At 37.2% G+C, this 19,987-nt stretch overlaps 5 protein-coding genes across 11 annotated transcripts; 2 read left to right on the forward strand and 3 right to left on the reverse strand.

Moving 5' to 3' along the window:
* Nucleotides 1–15: 15 nt before the first annotated feature.
* LOC116216090 (BTB/POZ domain-containing protein At3g56230-like) lies at nt 16–2,102 on the reverse strand. The gene is made up of 3 exons (XM_031552017.1): nt 1,720–2,102; nt 982–1,155; nt 16–745 (listed from the first exon to the last, which is right to left on the reverse strand). Exons 1-3 carry the CDS (start codon nt 1,888–1,890, stop codon nt 227–229), a joined length of 864 nt encoding a protein of 287 aa, XP_031407877.1. The 5' UTR covers nt 1,891–2,102; the 3' UTR covers nt 16–226.
* A 5,000-nt stretch (nt 2,103–7,102) lies between these two features.
* Nucleotides 7,103–9,397, forward strand: LOC116189031 (serine/arginine repetitive matrix protein 1-like). Of its 2 annotated transcripts, none has more exons than XM_031518523.1 (4): nt 7,103–7,595; nt 8,081–8,180; nt 8,611–8,674; nt 9,022–9,397. In XM_031518523.1, the coding sequence occupies exons 1-4, from the start codon at nt 7,280–7,282 to the stop codon at nt 9,160–9,162; spliced, it is 621 nt and encodes a 206-aa protein (XP_031374383.1). In that variant the 5' UTR covers nt 7,103–7,279; the 3' UTR covers nt 9,163–9,397. The 2 variants fall into 2 exon arrangements, with proteins under 2 accessions (XP_031374383.1, XP_031374382.1); XM_031518522.1 differs by having other exon boundaries at nt 7,108–7,595; nt 8,048–8,180.
* Nucleotides 9,398–9,937: 540 nt separating this feature from the next.
* LOC116189030 lies at nt 9,938–12,279 on the forward strand. Of its 6 annotated transcripts, none has more exons than XM_031518515.1 (6): nt 9,938–10,082; nt 10,234–10,342; nt 10,431–10,844; nt 11,160–11,255; nt 11,523–11,582; nt 11,699–12,279. In XM_031518515.1, exons 2-6 carry the CDS (start codon nt 10,277–10,279, stop codon nt 11,921–11,923), a joined length of 861 nt encoding a protein of 286 aa, XP_031374375.1. In that variant the 5' UTR covers nt 9,938–10,082; nt 10,234–10,276; the 3' UTR covers nt 11,924–12,279. The 6 variants fall into 6 exon arrangements, with proteins under 6 accessions (XP_031374375.1, XP_031374378.1, XP_031374377.1 ...); XM_031518518.1 differs by having other exon boundaries at nt 9,939–10,082; nt 10,501–10,844; nt 11,699–12,251; XM_031518517.1 differs by having other exon boundaries at nt 9,982–10,082; nt 10,240–10,342.
* Nucleotides 12,280–12,918: 639 nt separating this feature from the next.
* On the reverse strand, nt 12,919–14,144 carry LOC116189082 (LOB domain-containing protein 15-like). Its single transcript, XM_031518608.1, has 2 exons — nt 13,807–14,144; nt 12,919–13,343 (listed from the first exon to the last, which is right to left on the reverse strand). The coding sequence occupies exons 1-2, from the start codon at nt 14,050–14,052 to the stop codon at nt 12,945–12,947; spliced, it is 645 nt and encodes a 214-aa protein (XP_031374468.1). The 5' UTR covers nt 14,053–14,144; the 3' UTR covers nt 12,919–12,944.
* Nucleotides 14,145–18,733: 4,589 nt separating this feature from the next.
* LOC116187319 lies at nt 18,734–19,766 on the reverse strand. The gene has a single exon (XM_031515973.1). It carries the CDS (start codon nt 19,617–19,619, stop codon nt 18,918–18,920), a length of 702 nt encoding a protein of 233 aa, XP_031371833.1. The 5' UTR covers nt 19,620–19,766; the 3' UTR covers nt 18,734–18,917.
* Nucleotides 19,767–19,987: the final 221 nt, after the last annotated feature.

Consider the following 19,987-nt stretch of genomic DNA (forward strand, 5'->3'; position numbering starts at 1 on the left):
ACCTTGTTACCTATATTTAACAAGCAAAAATTTTACTATGTTGAATCGTTGAAAATACATATAGTCGGTCCGTTTCAGAGTTTGGAACCCAAATATGGTAAGGAAATGCAGCCATTCAAAATGGTGCCAAAGTAAAATCTCAGCCTCTTTCATATAATTTACCGATACAAACATTAAACCAGTCCTATTTTGTATTCTCACTCCCTTAAACTACTTATTCCACATCTCAGATTCTGAACACGCCGCCATGATCCCGACCCACAACTTTGGGCGAGCAAACTTCACCGCTCGGCCGCCTGTTGCTCCTTGCCTCAGCTAAGGTAGCCCTAGTAATCTGAACACTCAAATGGGGATTCTTGCTACAAAATGTTTCATACTTCTCCGAGAAGGCAACCTCCTCGAAGTTCCGAACTATAAATCCCAGCACCCTCTCCTTCATCTTCTGGTTCAAACATATGTCCGATATCTCCAGCACATCGAGGGCGGAGTTCACGTTTAAAGACCGGAGCATGTGGCGCTCACAGAACTTCTCCAGGTACAGGATCTCAAACTTGTGGGCGGCAAGGGAGAGGGGATAGGCATGTTTTTCAATCTTCTCGGGAGGTAAGTCTCCCGTGTAGAGGAATTCCAACAGGGACTCGAGCTCGTCATGGGTGAGTTCCGGGATTGGAATGGTGCTGTCCTGTGGAGGAGCCTTGCATATGTCCGAGTCAAGCATGTTCTTGAAGATTCCTGATCTTGTTGCCTGTGTCAAATCCAAATTTGCCATTCGCCAAAAATGATTACATGAATATATGAATCGTACAATTTAAGTAATATTCAGATGCTGAGTAATTAGGGGTGCGACACTTATCATAAACTAAAATCCGATATCACATTTCGAGCAGCTAATTGATAAGTCTGCATGAATCTCGCAGTATTATCAAATAATATCGCTGTACAGATGATTTACATCGATCGTGCAAGTATATAGAATCTCACCAGTATGCTTCTATGGGTGGATATAGATGAGCCATCGCCTGGCTTGATGAGTATATCCGTGTGGATTTGATCAGCGAAGGCCGTAAGAGACCCCGCAAGAAAGCAAATCCTCTCGTTCAGCTCACGTTCTACATTCTTCATGTACTTTATCCATTCCACAAGATCTCCAAGTCCCTAAAATTGAATAATACATCAACATTACAAGTGGAGATAGCCTAAAAATCCTTTTTGGGCTTTCAAGATTGAGTACTAGGCACATAACGAAATTGATTTGGGCCCACCCAATGTTTCCAAATTAGGACCTATTGAGACCGCCGATCGACTTCCCTGGTTCATAATCTAAACATAGGCCATTAACAACTCAAGTGATGCATCGTGGTCCGCCAACAACTAGGACGGACCCAGGTTGGTCACTAGGACGTCGAGGAGGTCGGAACGAACCCTTTGGAGGTTCCAAATTAGGAAATATCATAAAAAAAAATAGTAAGAACATGCCCATATCTCTGCTGCAAGTGACTTTTGCTGCAACCATTTCTCTAATTTCGTGCCAGAAAATCTGCCGTGTCGGCACAATAACATATATTGAGAGACTCGTAATATCACTGAATTGCTGATCACATCTCAAAGGCTTATAAAATCGGCATTGATGAAATACGTACCAAATGAATGATGAGCTAAAGAGAGAGGAATCAAATGAGGGATGTGGAATAACAGAAGGGCTCGGGCAGTCAGGCTTGCCTTATTTGGAGCGGTGAGGTTGCTCAACTTTCGGTCTGCCAGTCTTGATTCTAATTCGGAGCTGCTTACGAGAGCCAATGCACACTTGATTCCTTCGAAGCAAGCTCCACATATCGTGTTCCTCGGGGGTCTTATGATCATCGGAAACGAACTGCAGATTGTGCAGTCCATACTCTGTTTAATCGACCTTCTTGATCTTTCCTGCAAAGATTTTGAAGAAGAAGAAGGAAAAAGGAGAAAGAAGAGAAGCTGAAAGGTTTCCTCTTCACAACTCAACTCGCACGTTATGATTCATTTGTTAAATAGTATACTATTCATGTGGTTTTTTTTAATGCTAAGGGGTTCGTTAGAACCTCACCTAGCTCACTTTTTTTTTTTTAAGTTCTTGAAGCAACTTCTATAATTGTCATCAATCATGAGGTTATGTACACTGGTCAGTTTATGAGATGGTTTCAATATGTTATGAGTCGAAACTAACTTCTTCTCAAGCATCGATTTGATCATGACCACGGGATACTTGTAATAGATCCATACTCTTACATTGCTGGTAAAGTTTGCCCACGTGAAGCTCGTAATTTGTCAATTGCGCTACATCTGCATTATTAGGAGGTGGATTGACAAAAAAAACCCTTCTCGGCTGCATAATTTGTTGTTTGGAAGATCAATTGAAGATATTGGTGCAAGGGTCAATGTTGTCAATGCAGCATATGTGTTGTGGAAAAACAATTTGGGAGGTGGTTGGTGTGTGTCTGTTTACTTTAGAGTATGCCTTTTGGCTTCTTTTCAATTGAATAATGCACCCCAAAAGGGGGAATATTATGGTGTTAATTATAGCGAAGAATATTTTGAGGAAGGTAGGGAAAAGAAAATGACTTTCCAACCTCACAACAGCTTATATCTACAATGCAAGCACCCTCCCAGCTGCTTAATTTGGTCATTCTCCTTCGTTTGTTGATGTGGGGACCTAACAAAGAGATCCACCAAATGATATACATATACATGGTTCAAGGGCACTCTGTACTTTTCGGCGACAACCTTTCTGCACCATTCTCCTTCGTTCACGTACTACACTTTAATCACGAGATCATCTATACAGAACTGAAGAGTACGTGTTCTGATACCGTTCCATGCGAACTTAATATCCAAGAATTGACTTAATCTGGAGCAACATGATGAATAGGTGATCTTCATTGGTGCGGATAGGTTTTCTCTGGATAATGTCTTTTCAGGATAATCGAGATATAATCGAAACAGATCAAGGCTCCATCTCTGATGAGTCCGATCATGCTTGTGCTGGTAAAGAAGTGCATACGTGCGGGAATCCAATAATGATGTGAATGAATGACACCATGAGGGGCTTTAATGAGACGATATGCTTTTGATGAATTTTTATGAGACACTATGAATATTCTATAGTCGTAGGCCTATATATAATTGTATCGACGTCTAGTAAAATTGATCCAGCATAATCTATATCTATATATCCACACGCGTGCGCGCACACATACACACACATATATATATATGAAAACAAGCTATGGGGTGGTATGACATCATAATATTTTGTTTCTAAATGAAATTTTTTCGGTTTTTTGAGTTTTTAAAATTTTAATTTATTATTTATTATAAAATTAGCAACAAAATCTTATGAAATAATTTTCCATTTTAAAAATTGAAAATACCATAAATTTTTTTTGGATTTTATAGTGATCACAATATGATTTTTCTAAATGAACGTTCTAGATTTTTTTAAAAAAATTAATTTTTTTAAATTTTCCGAATTATTTTTAATAATATTTTTAAAAAAAATATCTTATCAAAAAATATGATTTGTTGGTTTCTTTAATTCTTATAACTTATATATTATTTAACAATCTTGAATTTTTTAATATAAAAGTTAATATTTCATCCATGATGGCATTAAAATCCTTTGTTTTTGAATTAAATTCTCTTGATTTTTTGAAATATATTAATATATTAATTTAATTTCTTGAATTTTTTAACATAATATGTTTGAAATAAATGAGAAGATTTTATTATATGTATAGATATTGTTTAATCATCTCAAATAATTTTAAAATAAAAGTTAATATTTCACAAATAAATATTAACTTCAAGATAAGTAAATATATATTAGTATATATTCATACATAATATAAAATATGTTAATATATTGCTATGTGGACAGCTTTTAATATATATAGTAAGAAAAAGTACATACGAATTATATGTTTTTGCAGATATCTATTTTTAAAATTAGATTAGATAATATTTATAGATATATAAATTATATTTTCTTTTCAGAAAGCAAATCAGCTTTATTCATTGAAAAAAAGAAAATAAATTAGATTATATTTTATCTATATTTTGCATGATAGTTATAAATATGAATTATCGCACACATAAATAAGAGCATATTCAACTATCAAATAATATGTTTACAACTAAACGCGAGCTCTTGAAACTCTATCTCTCTTTAGATGCAATGAGTTGATTAAATTTATACTTTAATTTTCTCTAATTTTTATCAGAAAAATTTCGTTCCTTTATTTTTCTCTAATTTTTTGCTTTTTTCATCTTCTTTTTCAATATTGATGAGATGAGTTTCATCGCTCGAAATATATTATTACCCTTATACACAAGTTCTCAGAAACGCGAAGATATTGCTACCCTTCTACCACTAAACGTAAATGTTGTTTATTTATTTTATTATTTTGTTTCACTTTTAATTCCTAATTAATTTTTATTTTTAATTTTTAATTATATTATTTTTCAAATCAGTGGAAACTATCTCGTGCAACGCACGTGTTTCACGACTAATATATATGAAAGCAAGATGCGACGTGGGCTCGGTCGAATGGCTTCAAAAAGCACCGTTTATGAATGGAATTTTCTCGATTTTTTGAGTTTTTAAAATTTTAAATTATCTTTGATTATAAAAGTAGCAACAAAATCTTCAAAAATAATATACCATTTTAAAAATAAAAAATACCATAAAATCTTTTAGTATCTCCAATTGAAAGCAATATGAAATTTCTAAATGGACTTTCCCAGTATTTAAATATTTTAAATTTTCGAAATTATTTTTAATAAAAAAAAGTTAAAGAAATATTTCATCATAAAATCTAATTTCTCAATTTCTTTAATTTCTATAATTTAGATGTTATTTTATAATCCTGAATTTCTAGTAAAATTAGCAACACTGAAATAATATTCCATTAAAAAAACCGAAAATACCATAAAATCCTTTAGATACTACAATGATCTCCAATTGAAGGCAGTATGAATTTTCTAAATGGACTTCCTTGGTTTTTAATTCATTTTTAATTTTCGGAATTATTTTTAATAAAAGATATCTCATCATAAAATCTAATTTCTTGATTTCTTTAATTCTTATAATTTATATATTATTTAACAATCCTGAATTTTCTAATATGAAAGTTAATATTTCATTCCAAATGGCCTTAGAACGCTCCATTTCTAAATAAAATTTTCTTATTTTTTGGGTTTTCTAAAATTTTTAAATTATACTAAATTATAAAATTAGCAACAAAATCTTCTGAAATAATATCTTATTAATAAACCATAAATTTTTTTGAACAATACGGTGATCTCCGTTGAATGCAATACTTATTTTCTAAATGGAACTTTCTAGGTTTTTTAGAATTTTTTAATTTTAGAAATTATTCTTAATAAAAAAAATCTTTAGAAAGATGTCTCATCATAAAATATTATTTCTTGATTTTTTTAAAATTTTTGTAATCTATATATTATTTAATAATCTTGAATTTTTTAAAAATCAAAAATAATATTTCATCAAATTAAGTATATATTATTTTATATTCATACAGACTATAGATATATTAATATATGGTTATGCAAACAACTTGTAGTATATATAATAGGAAAAACCATCTATGAATTATATTATTTTTTAAAAATAGATTAGATAATATTTTTTATATATATACGAAATTTTCTAAATTTTTTGAATTTTTTATTTTTCAGAATTATTTTCATTAAAAATTATTTTTTAAAGATATCTCATCATAAAATTCAATTTCTTGATTCTTTAATTTTTATAATCTATATAACATAATGTATTTGAAATAAATGAAAACATTTTTTTAGAAGTATTGACATATATTATTTAATAATCTCAAAATTTTAAAATAAAAATTAATATTTCATAAATAAATATTAACATCAAAATAAGTATATATATTAGTATATATTCATACATAATATAAAATATGTTAATATATGATGATTGTGGACAACTTTCAATATATATATATATATATATACACGTAGTAAGAAAAAGCATATAGTTTTTACGGATATCTATTTTTAAAAATAGATTATATATATAAATTATATTTTCTTTTCAAAAAATAAATTAGATTTGTTCACTTAAAAAAGTCAAAGCATATTTTTTTTCTTATTTTGAATGATAGTTATAAGTATGAATTATCACACACATATATAAAAGCATATTCCGCTCTCAAAGAGTACGTCTACGGCTAGACGTGAGCTCTTGAAATTATGTATAACTCTAAATGTCATTGAGTTGATTAAATTTATCCTCATGTTTATCGAAATTTTTCATCTCTTTATTTTTCTTTAGTTTTTTTATTTTTCATATTATTTTTTAAAATTAGTGATGCGAGCTTCATATCTCGAAATGTATTAATACCTCTATATACAAGTTCTCAGAAAGTAAGCTCTTTTATCACTGCACGTTAAGGTTGTTTGTTTATTTTATTATTTTTATTTCGCTTTTGATTTTTTCAGTACTTTTTCTTTTTAATTTTTAATTATAATTTTTTTAAATTGGTAAAACCTCCTATGCAATGCACCAGCCTCACGATTAATTTATTTGAATTTGAGATGGTCGACGGACTTAGATTCCCCGTTGCTAATTTTATTATCCACTTCTATTGTATATTCGTCTTCATAATTCTCTCGATAAGATATGTTATAATCTTCACGACATTCCAGAAACATCTTCTATATCAACCAATGTAATTATACCGAGGAAATTTTTTTTTTATGTGTAAATATGATGGCAGTAGCCATAGCAATTTTGCCCGCCTATTAAAAGCCCAGTATAATTAACAAAGTCCCACGTCCCCAAGCATAAGCGAAAATCACACTTTTAATAAATATTTTGATATGGACGTTTAAAAAAAATTCGAACTTAAAACCTTAAAATTACCAAATCACATCAAAATAAATTTGTAATCACTAAACTATCATCTTTGATGGTCACCTCAAGGCCGTTGAATCAACGTGGAATGCACCACTACGCGTTGATCTAACGATTAAGGCACCGCCGGTTTTCCTTTATAGACCTGTCCATATGGATCTATTTTTCATTATTTATTTATTTAATTTTGTTGATGGCCATCTCGCCACGAACCGTCCAGAAGAAGCCGTACGTACTGTCACCAGAATTTGGCGCCAAAAGACTCACGCCAATGGCTTCTCCCTCACACCCCTTCTCCTCTCTCCACAATTAGTTACTCTCTGCTCTCACACATCTCTCTCTCTCGTGTTCATGGAAATGGAAGAAGTCCGGAGGAGAATGGGGCCACTGCTTCTTCCCGGCAATGGCGGGGGCGGTAGCAGCCGCAGAATGAGGAAGCCCCTCTCCGACTGCACCAACACCGCTCGCAACTCCTCCCAGTCCTCTTCTTCTTATACGGCGTCTGTTCTCAAGCCACAACCGAAGCCCGATTTCTCGGTCCCCCACTCCAATTCGCGGCTCTGCAGCAAAACCAGCAAGACCAGAGCTCGGAACCCTAGCCCCTCCCCTGTTGCTGCCGCTTCCGCCGTACCTCCTCGGCCTCCCACCAAATCCGCTTCTGCTTCTGGTGATTAGCTGATTGCAAAACTGAGATTCCTCCTCTTTTAGTTCGTACTTTCTTCTGGTATGATGGAGCTTCCTTTTCAGCTCGTTTTACTTCAATGGGTATGATCAATTGTGGGCAAATGTTGCATCTTCTAAGTTTAGTAATTTTTTGGAGCTTCCACTCAAAACTGGTGATAGAATTGTAGCTCTGATGACATAATTGTTCCATGCCTCGATCCTCTGACTGTTGATCTCATGGCATTGTCCGGATTGTTTGGTAATTTTCTTTTGGCTCTGATTCTGATGGGTGTCATTATGCCATAACGCTTTACCGGCGTTCATCACTTTCAGGGAGCTAAGTTCATTAGGATGTTGTTCAAAACATATGCATGTATGAATTCTAGTTTGTATTGAGCCGGACATGGATTGCCCAATTACCATTACTAACTATGAGATAATGGGTTGCTTGTATAGGGCGAGAGTGTAAAACATTTGACCCTCATGCAGCTCAGATTCAAGGTCGAGCTGTGCAAAACGCTAGGACCGAAGGGAAGACAGCTATGGTGCCTGTGAGCAGCTCTCTTACAAAAAGGAATAGGAGAACGGGGTAAATTATCATACTGATCTTCCTGCTATGGTTTTAATTTTCTCATTATCCTCAGATCAAGATGTTTGATGCAAGAACTGTTGTCTGAATAATTGCGTCACAGCTACTCTATGCACTTGCCCCCGGCATGATGTAGTGCCTGTTAACGTGCAGCTAACTTATAGAGATAATATGGAAATGTCATGGTCATCGAGGTGAAATTTGTAGTTCTTGAGGATCTGAATTTGGTCTGTTGACATATGATTTACTTATTCGTGTGGAAAATCATTCCGCTGCTTTTCTACTGGGTGATTATGATCTCTCAGAACATCTATATGTCGATAGTTGTGATTAGTGCTCTGAACCTCTTGTGCCGAGTTATATTGTACACTATCTGTTCTTGTGTTACTTGTTTAATGATTGTCACTAATTGTCCTTGCCTTCTCAACAGTGACAAGCTTGATCAAGGTGAAGAGGGCAGTATATCCAAATCATGTGCTTTGCCCAAGAAAAGGGTATGTATGGAAGATTAGTTACCGATAAAATTTAGCCCTTGTTGGACCTCATCCACTGTGTGGAATCCATCGAGCTTGAAATCCAACAGTTTTGAATATTGATGAATGGCCTTTGTAGCATAGACCACAAGTAGTAAAGGACTGTTGTCTCTGTTACTAGAGCTTCCCTCAGTCATTACCATTTTCGATTTGAGAAGTAAGATTAATTCTGGCCCACACGAAGCAAAGTTGTCAATGTGCATACACAGTTATTGATCATATCCACAGTATTGGCTTTATTTGGTCTGTTGCCTCTTTACTCAGACTTGCTTGGAATTTTATTATAATCTTCTGTTGGGTTTCTGCAGAAGCAGCACTGCAAACGAGAAGAGGATGATTCCAAGAAGGCCTTCGAAGACTATATCCAGCAGCAGAGATCGTATTATGCAGAGATTGATGCATTCGAACTGCCAGAGGAGGAGGTAGACTCAATTGCAGCTTTGGAGTGAGTTTCCTCTGGTGAAGGATCACCTTATCCCACTATATATAAGATGTCAACACCCAGTGTACATTAACAACTCATAGCAGATATGGTAGCTAGATTCTAACATCAGTGCTGAAGTCCTAGACACTTTACTTAATGCCGAGATGTAAATGAGATGCATATAGTTCATCTTGGACAAGAAGAGTAAACTTTTGCGGCTCATTCCAATAGTAAAAGCTAGTTCGTAACATTTCTGGTGGCTTCCGAAGCAATCAGTGACTTGTTTTGCTGTGTCTATTTGCTCAAATACCTGTATGTTAATTGGCATCTTGATGCCATTGAAGCTATTTTTGGTGCCCGTAGTCGGTCGGTTGCTCAGGATTATAATGTGCACAAGACGGGGTCTTCTCGAAGTACTTTACTAACACCTTTTTTCTGGAAAACCTCTCCTTTGACTGAATTTGGCAGCCATTGAAATGTTGACTTGATTGATATTTCGAGGATGAACCCGGTTCGAGTAAAGTCTACTCCACAGTAGTTGCTGAACAAATCATAACGCTTTGGTCATCATAGTGAATACTTTGAGTTCGAATACATGAAAAGAAGAACCACTAGTTATAGATGATGCAATTTATTCCCTCGAAAAGTGATGCAATTGAACTAAATATGAAAGTATAGGTACTGAAGAAGGGAGGATTTTTTATCCGACGGTCTATGATTTGGGGCAGTAGTTTGCAGCATTTCACAATTAACTTTGAGGCTGAAAGTGGGGGCCTAATTGCTAAAGGGCAAACCTTAACTAGACATTGCATAGGACCAAAAGCTCAGGGGCATGTTTGCAATTAACCTGACCTCTCTGCATCGTCTCCTCCTTCTTCCTCAGTCCGCTCATCCCAAAACCCTAGCTTCAGTCTTGTCTCTCCCCCGTGCTGGCACTTCTTACAGGTTATGCTTTTGCCCTCATTTCACGCATCAACCAGAGCAAAGCCTTCATTTGATTAAGCTTCAGCTCTCTCCGCTCGAGCTCAGGTCGATTTTAATCAGTTCGGTGTACTGGGTTGGTACGATGGCTCACTCTTGATGTGTTCCAATGCAGAAGCAGATGAAGGTGGCTCGAGCTGTGCTTCGGTCCCTCAGCTATGGCGTTTCTCGCCAATTACACCGTCCCCCTGTTACTAGACATTTCTCTGTCTTTGCCGATTCAGGTACTGCTAACACGTATTTGCCTGCCAAAAACGTATTTGGATTGTATTCGAGTTAGCAGCTTCAATTCATGTGTAATTTCGTCTGCAGGTTTCTCTGTATAATTTGATGTCTTGTACCGATGTGTGTGAGTGTCTTGCCATCCTTTGCTGTTTGGCAGGTGATAGAGACGGTGATAAGCCGAACTCTGATTCATCGGAGTCGATTAATGACTTTACAAGGCGTATGTTCGGCGATGTCACCGAAAGCGGTTCCAAAAATGATGCTTTCTTCCGGAAATTTGACCAACTCCACCAGGGCAGATCTGATTCGAGAGTGGACAGTGAAGGGGACTCTGGAACGTGGGATTGGGGGGACAGTTATGACTCGTTAGACGACGGGATGGATGATAAGTTGAAGCGAGAGGCGACTTACTTCGAATACAATTCTGATGAATGTGACGAGGAGGACTACTCGTTCCGACCGGATATGAACTTTCAGCCCGGGATGACTTATGATGTGCAGGTGAGTGATGCCTAGTCCTCTGTAATCTGAAGTCGATAACGCCAAATATTTTGGACAAAGTGTTAGGACTAAAGACATAGATATTCTGAACCTTTCTACGATGGATGAAGTAGGAATTAGTCGATCTATGTCGTGGCAATTCGCAGATTGCAAGTGATTACGGGTGTAGAGTTACCAAAGTAATGTCCTCCTGTGTGTTATTTTCTCAAAGCTATTTATGTATCGGATTCCCGTTCTTGCCATTAGAGGCTTAGTCCGTTGACATCATATAATGGCATCTTAGTTGAATATCTCTTTTCGCCACACTTTCTGCAGGATCTTGACCTCAGACGACCAGGAGTGTTCAAGCCAACTGAAAGACCGGAGTTTGAAGTTACGACGAGGGAAGTTCTCAGGAAAGCTGATTTCAGGGTAAGCTTCAGTTTGGTCATCATGATCCTGTGTAATGTATCAGCGCTTGTCTCAGTTACGAACTTAATTACCTCGTAGTACAAATGATAGCTATTGCCCAATAGGAGGGATGATTGAGTAAATTTGTGTTTGTTCTGATTTTTATGTTATGAACTCCATTTCCATCACATTCTTCTTTGGAGTGCAGTAGGCAACTATATTGGGAATCTGCTGTTCCCAGGCTTTATGATCCAATGCTTAGGATTTGTTTGTCGCATTTGTTTGCAGAATGTGAGATTCCTTGCAAATTTCATAACTGAGGCTGGAATCATTATCAAAAGAAGCAAGGTAATCGTTTCTTAGTCAAACGATCTGATTGTATAAACCTTAATCTCACTTTTTTGAAGCAGTTTTGTGGTGCATTGCTCTCGGTCGTCTGTAATTCTCGCCTTTTTTTGGTGTAGACTGGCATCAGTGCCAAGGCTCAGAGGAAGATTGCGAGGGAGATCAAAACAGCTCGAGCATTCGGTCTCATGCCCTTCACAACTATGGGGACAAAATCTTTTGCTTTTGGAAAGTCCATGGAGAATGTTGATGCAGACTACGAGTACGAGACCTACGGTAGCCGTGACGACGCAGAGGTGGATGGTGTTTTCGAGGCTCCGAATAGGCGCCAAGGCGTGCTCTAAGGTTTTTCTGTGGTCTGACCCCTATGACCTCACTCTCTCCTCACCCTCACAGTTTTGAGCGCTGAAACCGGGCAACAGAGAATGGCGTAGAAAAAATGGTGCACTTGGGGAATGAAACGGCTTCACAATTATTGTCAACTACTAGGGATCTTCTGTTCGTAAACATTCCAGTGCTGAAGATAGGAGGATGTGAGTTTATAGCTGCAATAAATTGAGGAAGTTTCATGCTATATTGAAGTTGCGAATATAGAAATTGTGCGTGTAAGTCATTCACATGGACTTATCTTATTTGTTCCGAGCTTAAACCTTGGAATCTCGAACTTGGCCAGCCGAACCTGACTCGCGCTGGATTCATACTCCGGTTGTTTCTGTACTTGTTTTCTCTGACGATGATCGAACAACCATTTAGCAAAGTTCCGTCATCGTAAACAACTTGCGCTGAAAAGGTAAAGCCTGGATAGTCGTCTTGGGGATGACAGGACTGTTGCGAATGCGGAGGCTCTTCACGATATTGCTGGGCTGCTCTGTGGCCCAATTGTTATAAACCTCGGCACGTATTTGGGCCGACCAGGCCCAACAATTTCGGGACTACGAGTACATTTGGAGTGTCGGAACCTGGGGCAAATTGCTGGCACGACGGACAAGTCCTCCATGCTTTAGCTCTCTGCTAGCTCAATGGTACAGCATCAGGCTAGTAATTTACCGTCTCTCGGATTACTACTAATTCTTTTGAGTTCTAGCCGGCTTCGTTGACAAACAACCAACATGCCAGACTCGGCATAATGCATGCTCACCCACGAAGTAAAGTGATTTATGGTATTAGTTGACGGATGCATTACATGATAAGCAACTTTTAAGCCTACAAAAGATGAAGAGGATAAATTTGATCCCCCTAATAATTAATTAAAATGATTAATTAAGAAAATTCAAATCGACAATATCAAAACAAATACATAATCTCTATCATTATTTCAGTTTTATATCTATTTGGATGAATACATGAATAAAGTGGTATAGGAATTTAACCGAAATAAGCTAGATTTTTTCCAGAAACGGTGCTGTATTGGGACGAGCTCGTGTTTGCGTGTGTGAAGACGGATAAACCGGAGTATGCTGCAGGCGGCAGTGATGGAGGTAGTGGTGGTGCGGATGGTGGCGCGTCCATGGAAAAAGGTCTTGAAATTGGTACATTAATAGATTCATGGGTTGGAGGGGAAGGAGGAGCCATTATTCTTGCGTTCCTTAGCTTGTATCTGAGAATTTCAGCCCTAACTGCATTGAGTTCAGTTTCTAGGCATTGAACTTGGTGTTGTAAAACCGAGATTGCGCCGACACATCCATACACAGGGTCTTTGAGTCTCAACGTTGCTTCGTACACGAGACTGTCGGCTGTATCGGCTCGTTGGTCCTCAGGCACCTCCTGAAATTAAACCACGATCAAATATATCAACCATTGCCGCAAGAGGTATATTTGAAAACAAGAACCACTTTATCTAGATGACGAGAATCAATCACAGATTGAGTAGGTCACTTGATGTTGGCATTTTGGGGATAGACAAACTCCAATCCATGAATTCTCGAGTAGTAAACGGTCAAAGCTTATATATATATACAAGCACAATTAATCCAACGAGCTAGAAAAGCACAGCTGAAACGGTTAAATACTAAGCTTAATTATCCGAGCTTCAACATCAATTCGTTTAATTCTATTATTATTTGCTACGCCCGTCAAGGTTTCACCTATGCCATGCCCAAGTTCTAGGCCCGTCCTATGCCCGGAGCATAAAATCGATATGCCCTTAATCAATAAAATGAAGTTGAACATCTCAATTATAACCACAAAAGAACCCTTCTCGGGTTTACAAAATATATATTGTACATACCATGAGCATCTTGGAGACATTGCTGGCACCGAAAACTTTGTGCACGCAAGCAAATTTGTGGGGTTCGTTTGGGGAGAAGTAGGGAGAGAAAGGACATTCTGGTGCACACCTCCTCCTCAATAACCTGCATGCTGCACAAGGCGTGATTGTGTTTGTTTTCGTCATTAGGGTTTCTCCTCCTCCTCCTCCTCCACTTGCCGCTGCCGCTGAAGGTGCGCTCTTTAACATCATTTGCTCCCTACTCATCGTCTCTTCATGACGATGATGAGAACGGGCATCGATGGTCTCCCTCTTGATAACCTTCCTACCTGTTAACAGTGTATGAACATCTTGTTTGACCTCCCTAGATAGAAAAGCAGCCTGAAGCCATTAGAAAATGATACATATAATGACTGCATATGTTAATTAGTTGACAATAGGCAAAACAGGCACAACAAATGTTTTACACATTCCTGAATGCACAGTTTGTATCGATATTCGATAGTATCTACCATATATATATATATATTGTTGATCTGCCCATGTGCACTCGCCTCTTTGATAAACCCTAACATAATAATTAGCAAAGAAAAAACCTAAGCCCCTGTTAAATACTGCCGGCGGGGCTTCAGCCTTTTGAATTCAAAAAGCCTAAAAAGGACCTCACGGTTTGAATCAAGATGATTGTATGCATACACACTTGTGATAAAAACACGAAATTATTAATCAGAATGTACTGATTAATTTAGAACTTCGGAGAGAGTCGAAGAGACATCGAAAAAAGAAAAGAAGATATAGAGATAATAAAAGAAGGTATATATGAACACGATCAAGTTCGAGAAGGGAAAAAAAAAAGAAAAAAAAGAGAAGTAACTCGATAAATCTATACCTTTCTCCGGACATCATAGCTCCAAAGATGGTACTATGTAGTTATTCTACGCCCCAATATTGAACAAGCTCAAGAGGGAAACTTATATAGCAGTGTGCTACAACGGTATTTTATTTTGTCTAAGACTACGAGGTTACCATGGAATTTTAGTTCTATACGAAACTAATGGGTACAGTGGACCAGTCAGCCATCTACATATCTTCATTACCGTATAGCACAGCACATTCAAGAGAATTAATTAATTAGAGGAAGAATATAATTGAACAAGGTAATTAGTTGTTCAGATTCATTGGCTATCTCCTTGCTCTCGGAAATTAATTATAGTTGCATCAGATGATGGATTCAATTGCATTGCAAAAATTATGAGGATTTGTCTTATTATATAAATAAATTTATATATACACACGCACGGATATTTTTGACTCCTTTATCAATATTTCCTATCTGCTAAATTTGGTAAGAAACTACAAATTTGGACGATATATTTTTGCTACAATTTGGACGATATATAAATATATAATATTTTTGCCCAAAAAAATATATATCTATATATACACATACATATGCTTTCAACTTCGTGTTAAGTTTCACATTTCCGAGATGGTATCACCCGTGGGGGAGAGCATAAAGAAGTATCAATCAATGGACTAACATTTTTTTTTTTTGTATATAAAGAAGGAGATAGATATAGTTAGGATACCCTTCAAGTTAAGTCATTGACTTTATTCCACAGTTCTGATTTCTTTTTTCGGTTACTGTCCCATCAGAAAGTAGCTCTTTTTGTTTGCTTGATCCCTAGTAATATTGACGTTAAGCATATCGTCATCCCAACGCGATGAACGACTTAGAATAATTTCTTCTTGTTTCTGGATCCATTCTTACTTTTTGGTAATTTTAAAATTATGTTATGCCATCTTAAAAGAATGTTGATATTAGGCATGCTCATGAGTTTCTGTAATTAATAGGTTCGTAACTAGTCCTTTTATAATCCCAATAAGCAGTTAAAAAGGTTTTGCTCGTTAGAGCGCGATAAGGATTCAATATTTTGCATTAAACTCGTCCTGAACCTTTAAGACTCAAATTACTAAAATGCCCCCTATCATTCATTAATTTTACCATTAATAACATTCAATTCCGATTAGGGTTCATCTTCACTGTTTACTACCATATTCTATTGTACCTCGTGCCTCCTCTTCGTGTGTTGTTTTAGTGAATAGTTCTAACTTATAAAAAATTGTATTGAAGATTTTCTGGTTCTTTTTTTTTTTGGGGACTAACGAGCATTGACTTCATTTTATGTGTTATTGATAAACTCGATGTGATAAAACTCTTTGATGGTTATGTTAATTTATTGGTACTTTTATTCTTGAAAACTCATGTGATTCAATATTCATTTTGTTTTTACTGCTATTTATTTTTTTATTATAGTTAAAAGTCCATTAACGGGTAAAAAACGGGCTCATTAATTTAGTGGTGAAAAATATTTGGCAATTTCTCTATAAATAAGTTTTGTAATGGTTTGGAAAAGATCCAGCCGTCCCAAACTATACTCATGGATCTCCTTAATTGATATGACAGCTTTTTTTTATATAAGTTCAGATAAAATTGATTTACTTATGTTATTAACAGTGGGTTTAGAGTTAAAGTTTTGAATTTGTAACTTTGATTTTGATTATGGAAAAAGACAAAAAAAATATAGGGCCTGTGGACCCCACCAGTTTTGTTGTGTAGTGTATTGGGTAGTGTATGTGATTGTATATTAAATAATATATGGAGCCCATCAATTTGACTTTGAAAAAGTATGTTTTGTTGTGTAGTGTATTGAGTTAAAGTTAAAGTTAAAATTTTAAACCGCGACTCTGAAATCAAACGGAGCGAATTTTCGTTTTTCTCATTTTTTCCCAACAAAACTTATAAATGATTTAGTGATTGTTTACAAGAAAAAGAACAAAAAATAAAGAAAATAAGTTTTACATGCGGTTGCTAGTGAGAATGGAACCGCAGTATTCATGAGTTCATTCAAATTGTGAAAAAGATTACCACCGAAAAAAAAAATTATAAAAAGATTTTGCCTTGGTTGGGGCCCAATACATTCCCCTGGTTTTTCTTGTTTGACCCGTATTTTGTGGCCAATAAGCCGCACTGTTGCTTTCGCTCTCTCCTTGACCTCCTGAACAGTGAACGCAATCATAGGATACGATACATGCAGTCAATGACTTAAGTTTGCCTCCAACAAACCTAAAATTAGACTTCTGCTGCATAATTGGTCGACATTCATGTTCTTCCTTTCAAAACCCTGCACAGTCGATACATATGATTGCATAGATCCGGTCGAGAGTCGTTAATCCCACATCAAATTTATTTTTCAAAAAAAAATCCTCAATATAGAAGGTGATTAGATTTACCATTCTATTTTTTTTTGTAGGTTTTGGAGTTGAAGATGTATTGAATTACTTATAGTCTTAGTGGAACTTTACAAAACGCATGACGTGGAACGGTTTTACTGCACTTTGCACGAATACTTTCTGTTTTTTTCCCAAATCAAATCTAGTTATCTTACCGTATGAACTTAATTCTCCATTTGATTTCCCTCCTGGTTGGCGGATAACAATGCGCCGTCGACTGAAATGACAGAAATATTTGATATTGGCGCCTTTTTGACCGGTCTAACTACGACAATAAGAATGTTTCTTTATCTCATAATAATCATAATGTACCTTTTATATAAATGTCTCATCTCAAATGTGGGCATGGTAGGGTACCTAGCTGTTTATATATTATTTTCCAATCAATTAAAATAGCTTAGGGTTTTGTCAAGATCTTGAAGCTCCAAGTCCATCTGCCTATCGACATCGCCATCTATCTCGTCAGAAGATCTTGCCTGATTTAGGCAAGTTTGATGTACAAGTTTATTGGACTGCACTGGGCTTGATAATCGGGCTGAGCTTTTGTAAAAAAACATTTGGGCTGGCATGTTTGGAAATATTGGCCCAATATATGCAAGAATATAATGAAAAATAATGCAGTGAATTATTAAAAGAATTCAGCAACTCCTTTTTTTTTTTGGTGAATTGAATAGCAACTCTTTTGTTTTGCTAGTTTATCATAAGATTCTCCATGAGATTTAGGTCGGACCAACTCTAGCTGGATCTGACAAAAATTGAACCCGATCAGCTCTTGCGTACTATTAGGGTCTGGTAACGAGGTATAAATGTGAAGAGATATGGACCGCTCCGATGGGTAGGTAGGATGCAAGTGCTCTTGCAACATTCAATACATGCCCCGCATACTCAAAGATATAAATTTGTGCGTAGTTCTCTTAACTGAGATCGTGCGATTACGCGACGCCACCCTATGATATGGGGCATATGTGTCGCGTGATAGACCACATGGAATATTAATGTTCAATGCCTAACATCAGAATCAAACAGTGCAATTCCTTACACCAGCTATCCATATACCCATTTCTCATTCGCTGACAGAGACAAAGAACTAAAGGGGGGGAAGTCTGCTAAGGAAGTTGTTTTAAGTGGTTCAATGCGCCCTTTTTCATAAGGAAAATCTCGAGTTCAAGTCTTGTAAATGATGAAATTAAACAAATGGTACAATTTAACCCTTTAGTGAACTAACTTGGCTCGAACATAGATTAGTTGGAGCCTTCGCTTTCTTTGTTTAGGGCCAGTGGCATTAATTGTTCATCACTCCTAACCAATTCTATTAACATCTTGGAGGCTTCATAGTTATAGTCGGGTGATTTCTATCTTATATACGGCCAGCTTATGTCAGCTTCTAGTAATTACTTCAGGAGAGCGCGAGTCTTTATTTTTCGCGAAATGATTCTGTAGGTTGGAGTTGTTCCAGCTGGAATGTTCAATAGTTCGACATGGACTGGTAGCTAGGAAGTTTTGCATACTGTTACCTAGAAAATTTGGACGCAGTAAATTGTAAGTCTGGAAAATAATAATTGATTTCCCTGCAACTTGGCACATCAAATTCATGTTCAACCCAAAACGAAAATAGAATTAACCTCATTTGCAATACGTAAGATATAGAACAAAATGAGAGGGGGATAACAAGGTGAACATTCATTGAAATAGACGTTTCAATCAGTGACTTGCATTGATCACATGTAACATGGCCTAAATATCACGGGAATATAGGAACACATATTAAGGATTATCAAACCGTCTTGATCGCATACGAGTAATCCATCTCCCTTGTAAACTCGAACTTGGTAAGGCCGCTATACACTGCCTTGGTGCCCTATGATGGAGAAGAGCCTGTTGCGCACACTCTTCACCGGGTAGCACCCTCGAAACCGACTTCCGGTACTGGTCGAGTTGCTCCTCCTGGTGCGAAAACTCAATGTAGAAGTCGGAGACGGAGGCCTGAAATATTCATCCAGCTCGTCTTCCTCCTCCTGGTGCCTGTTGACAACCTCCATCTCATTGTCTTCCAGCTCGAACTTGAGAGGAAATCTCTTCCATGACAAGTTCTCACCCTGGCCGCCACGACGAAGCCTCGAGGGAGACGATAATGACCATATGGAAGAGGATGAGGAAGAGGAGGAGGATACCGAGGACGCAGGGGAAATGTGGCAGGACCGCCTCGGGGAAGCAGGCAGCATGCTGAGCTTTGAGAGGATCGCCCTTACGACCTTTGGCTTGCTTCTCCACCCGGAGTCTGGAGTTGTACTCAAGATTTTCGCATGGTAGGAAGGGGGAGGAGTGAGGGAAGGGATGAGGGATGTGCAGGAGGACGAGGGGTGCTTCGGGGTTCCAGGGCTGGACTCCCACCGGAAGGGAACAGAGCCGGCTGCACCGCCATAGTAGAATATGCGGGAGGAGGTGTTGGCGGCCGAGGACTCTTTCGTCAGCTGCCTGGAGAAGACCTTGTCGTCAACGTTTCGAGGGAGCTGCTGCCTTCTGCCATTGCTGCGCTGCATTGTTTTTCTGTTCTTCTCGGGACTTAGCTGAGACTTTGCAGAGATCCAGAGGAGGAAGGAGAAGTAGTAGTAGAATAAGAAGAAGAAGAAGAAGAGCTAATGGAGTCAAAGATCAAGATCCGGTGATGAAGCTGTTTGTTTGAAATTATTAAATAAAGAAATCTAAAATAATGAGCAGTGATTCAATGGGAAATTAAATTTTCAATAGTCAGTGTAGATATTATAAGCTCACTAGAAGCATCTCATGATTATGTCAGATTGACGCTCACACAGAGATCAGAATACTGTATGTCCTTATAAAAAAAAGGCTTATATGGTGATATTGAGTCATGTTACTACTGGGGTGGGGGGCGGGTAGAAGTTTCCGG

The sequence above is a fragment of the Punica granatum genome, chromosome 8 (assembly GCF_007655135.1).
Source record: "Punica granatum isolate Tunisia-2019 chromosome 8, ASM765513v2, whole genome shotgun sequence".
Classification (NCBI taxonomy): domain Eukaryota; kingdom Viridiplantae; phylum Streptophyta; class Magnoliopsida; order Myrtales; family Lythraceae; genus Punica; species Punica granatum.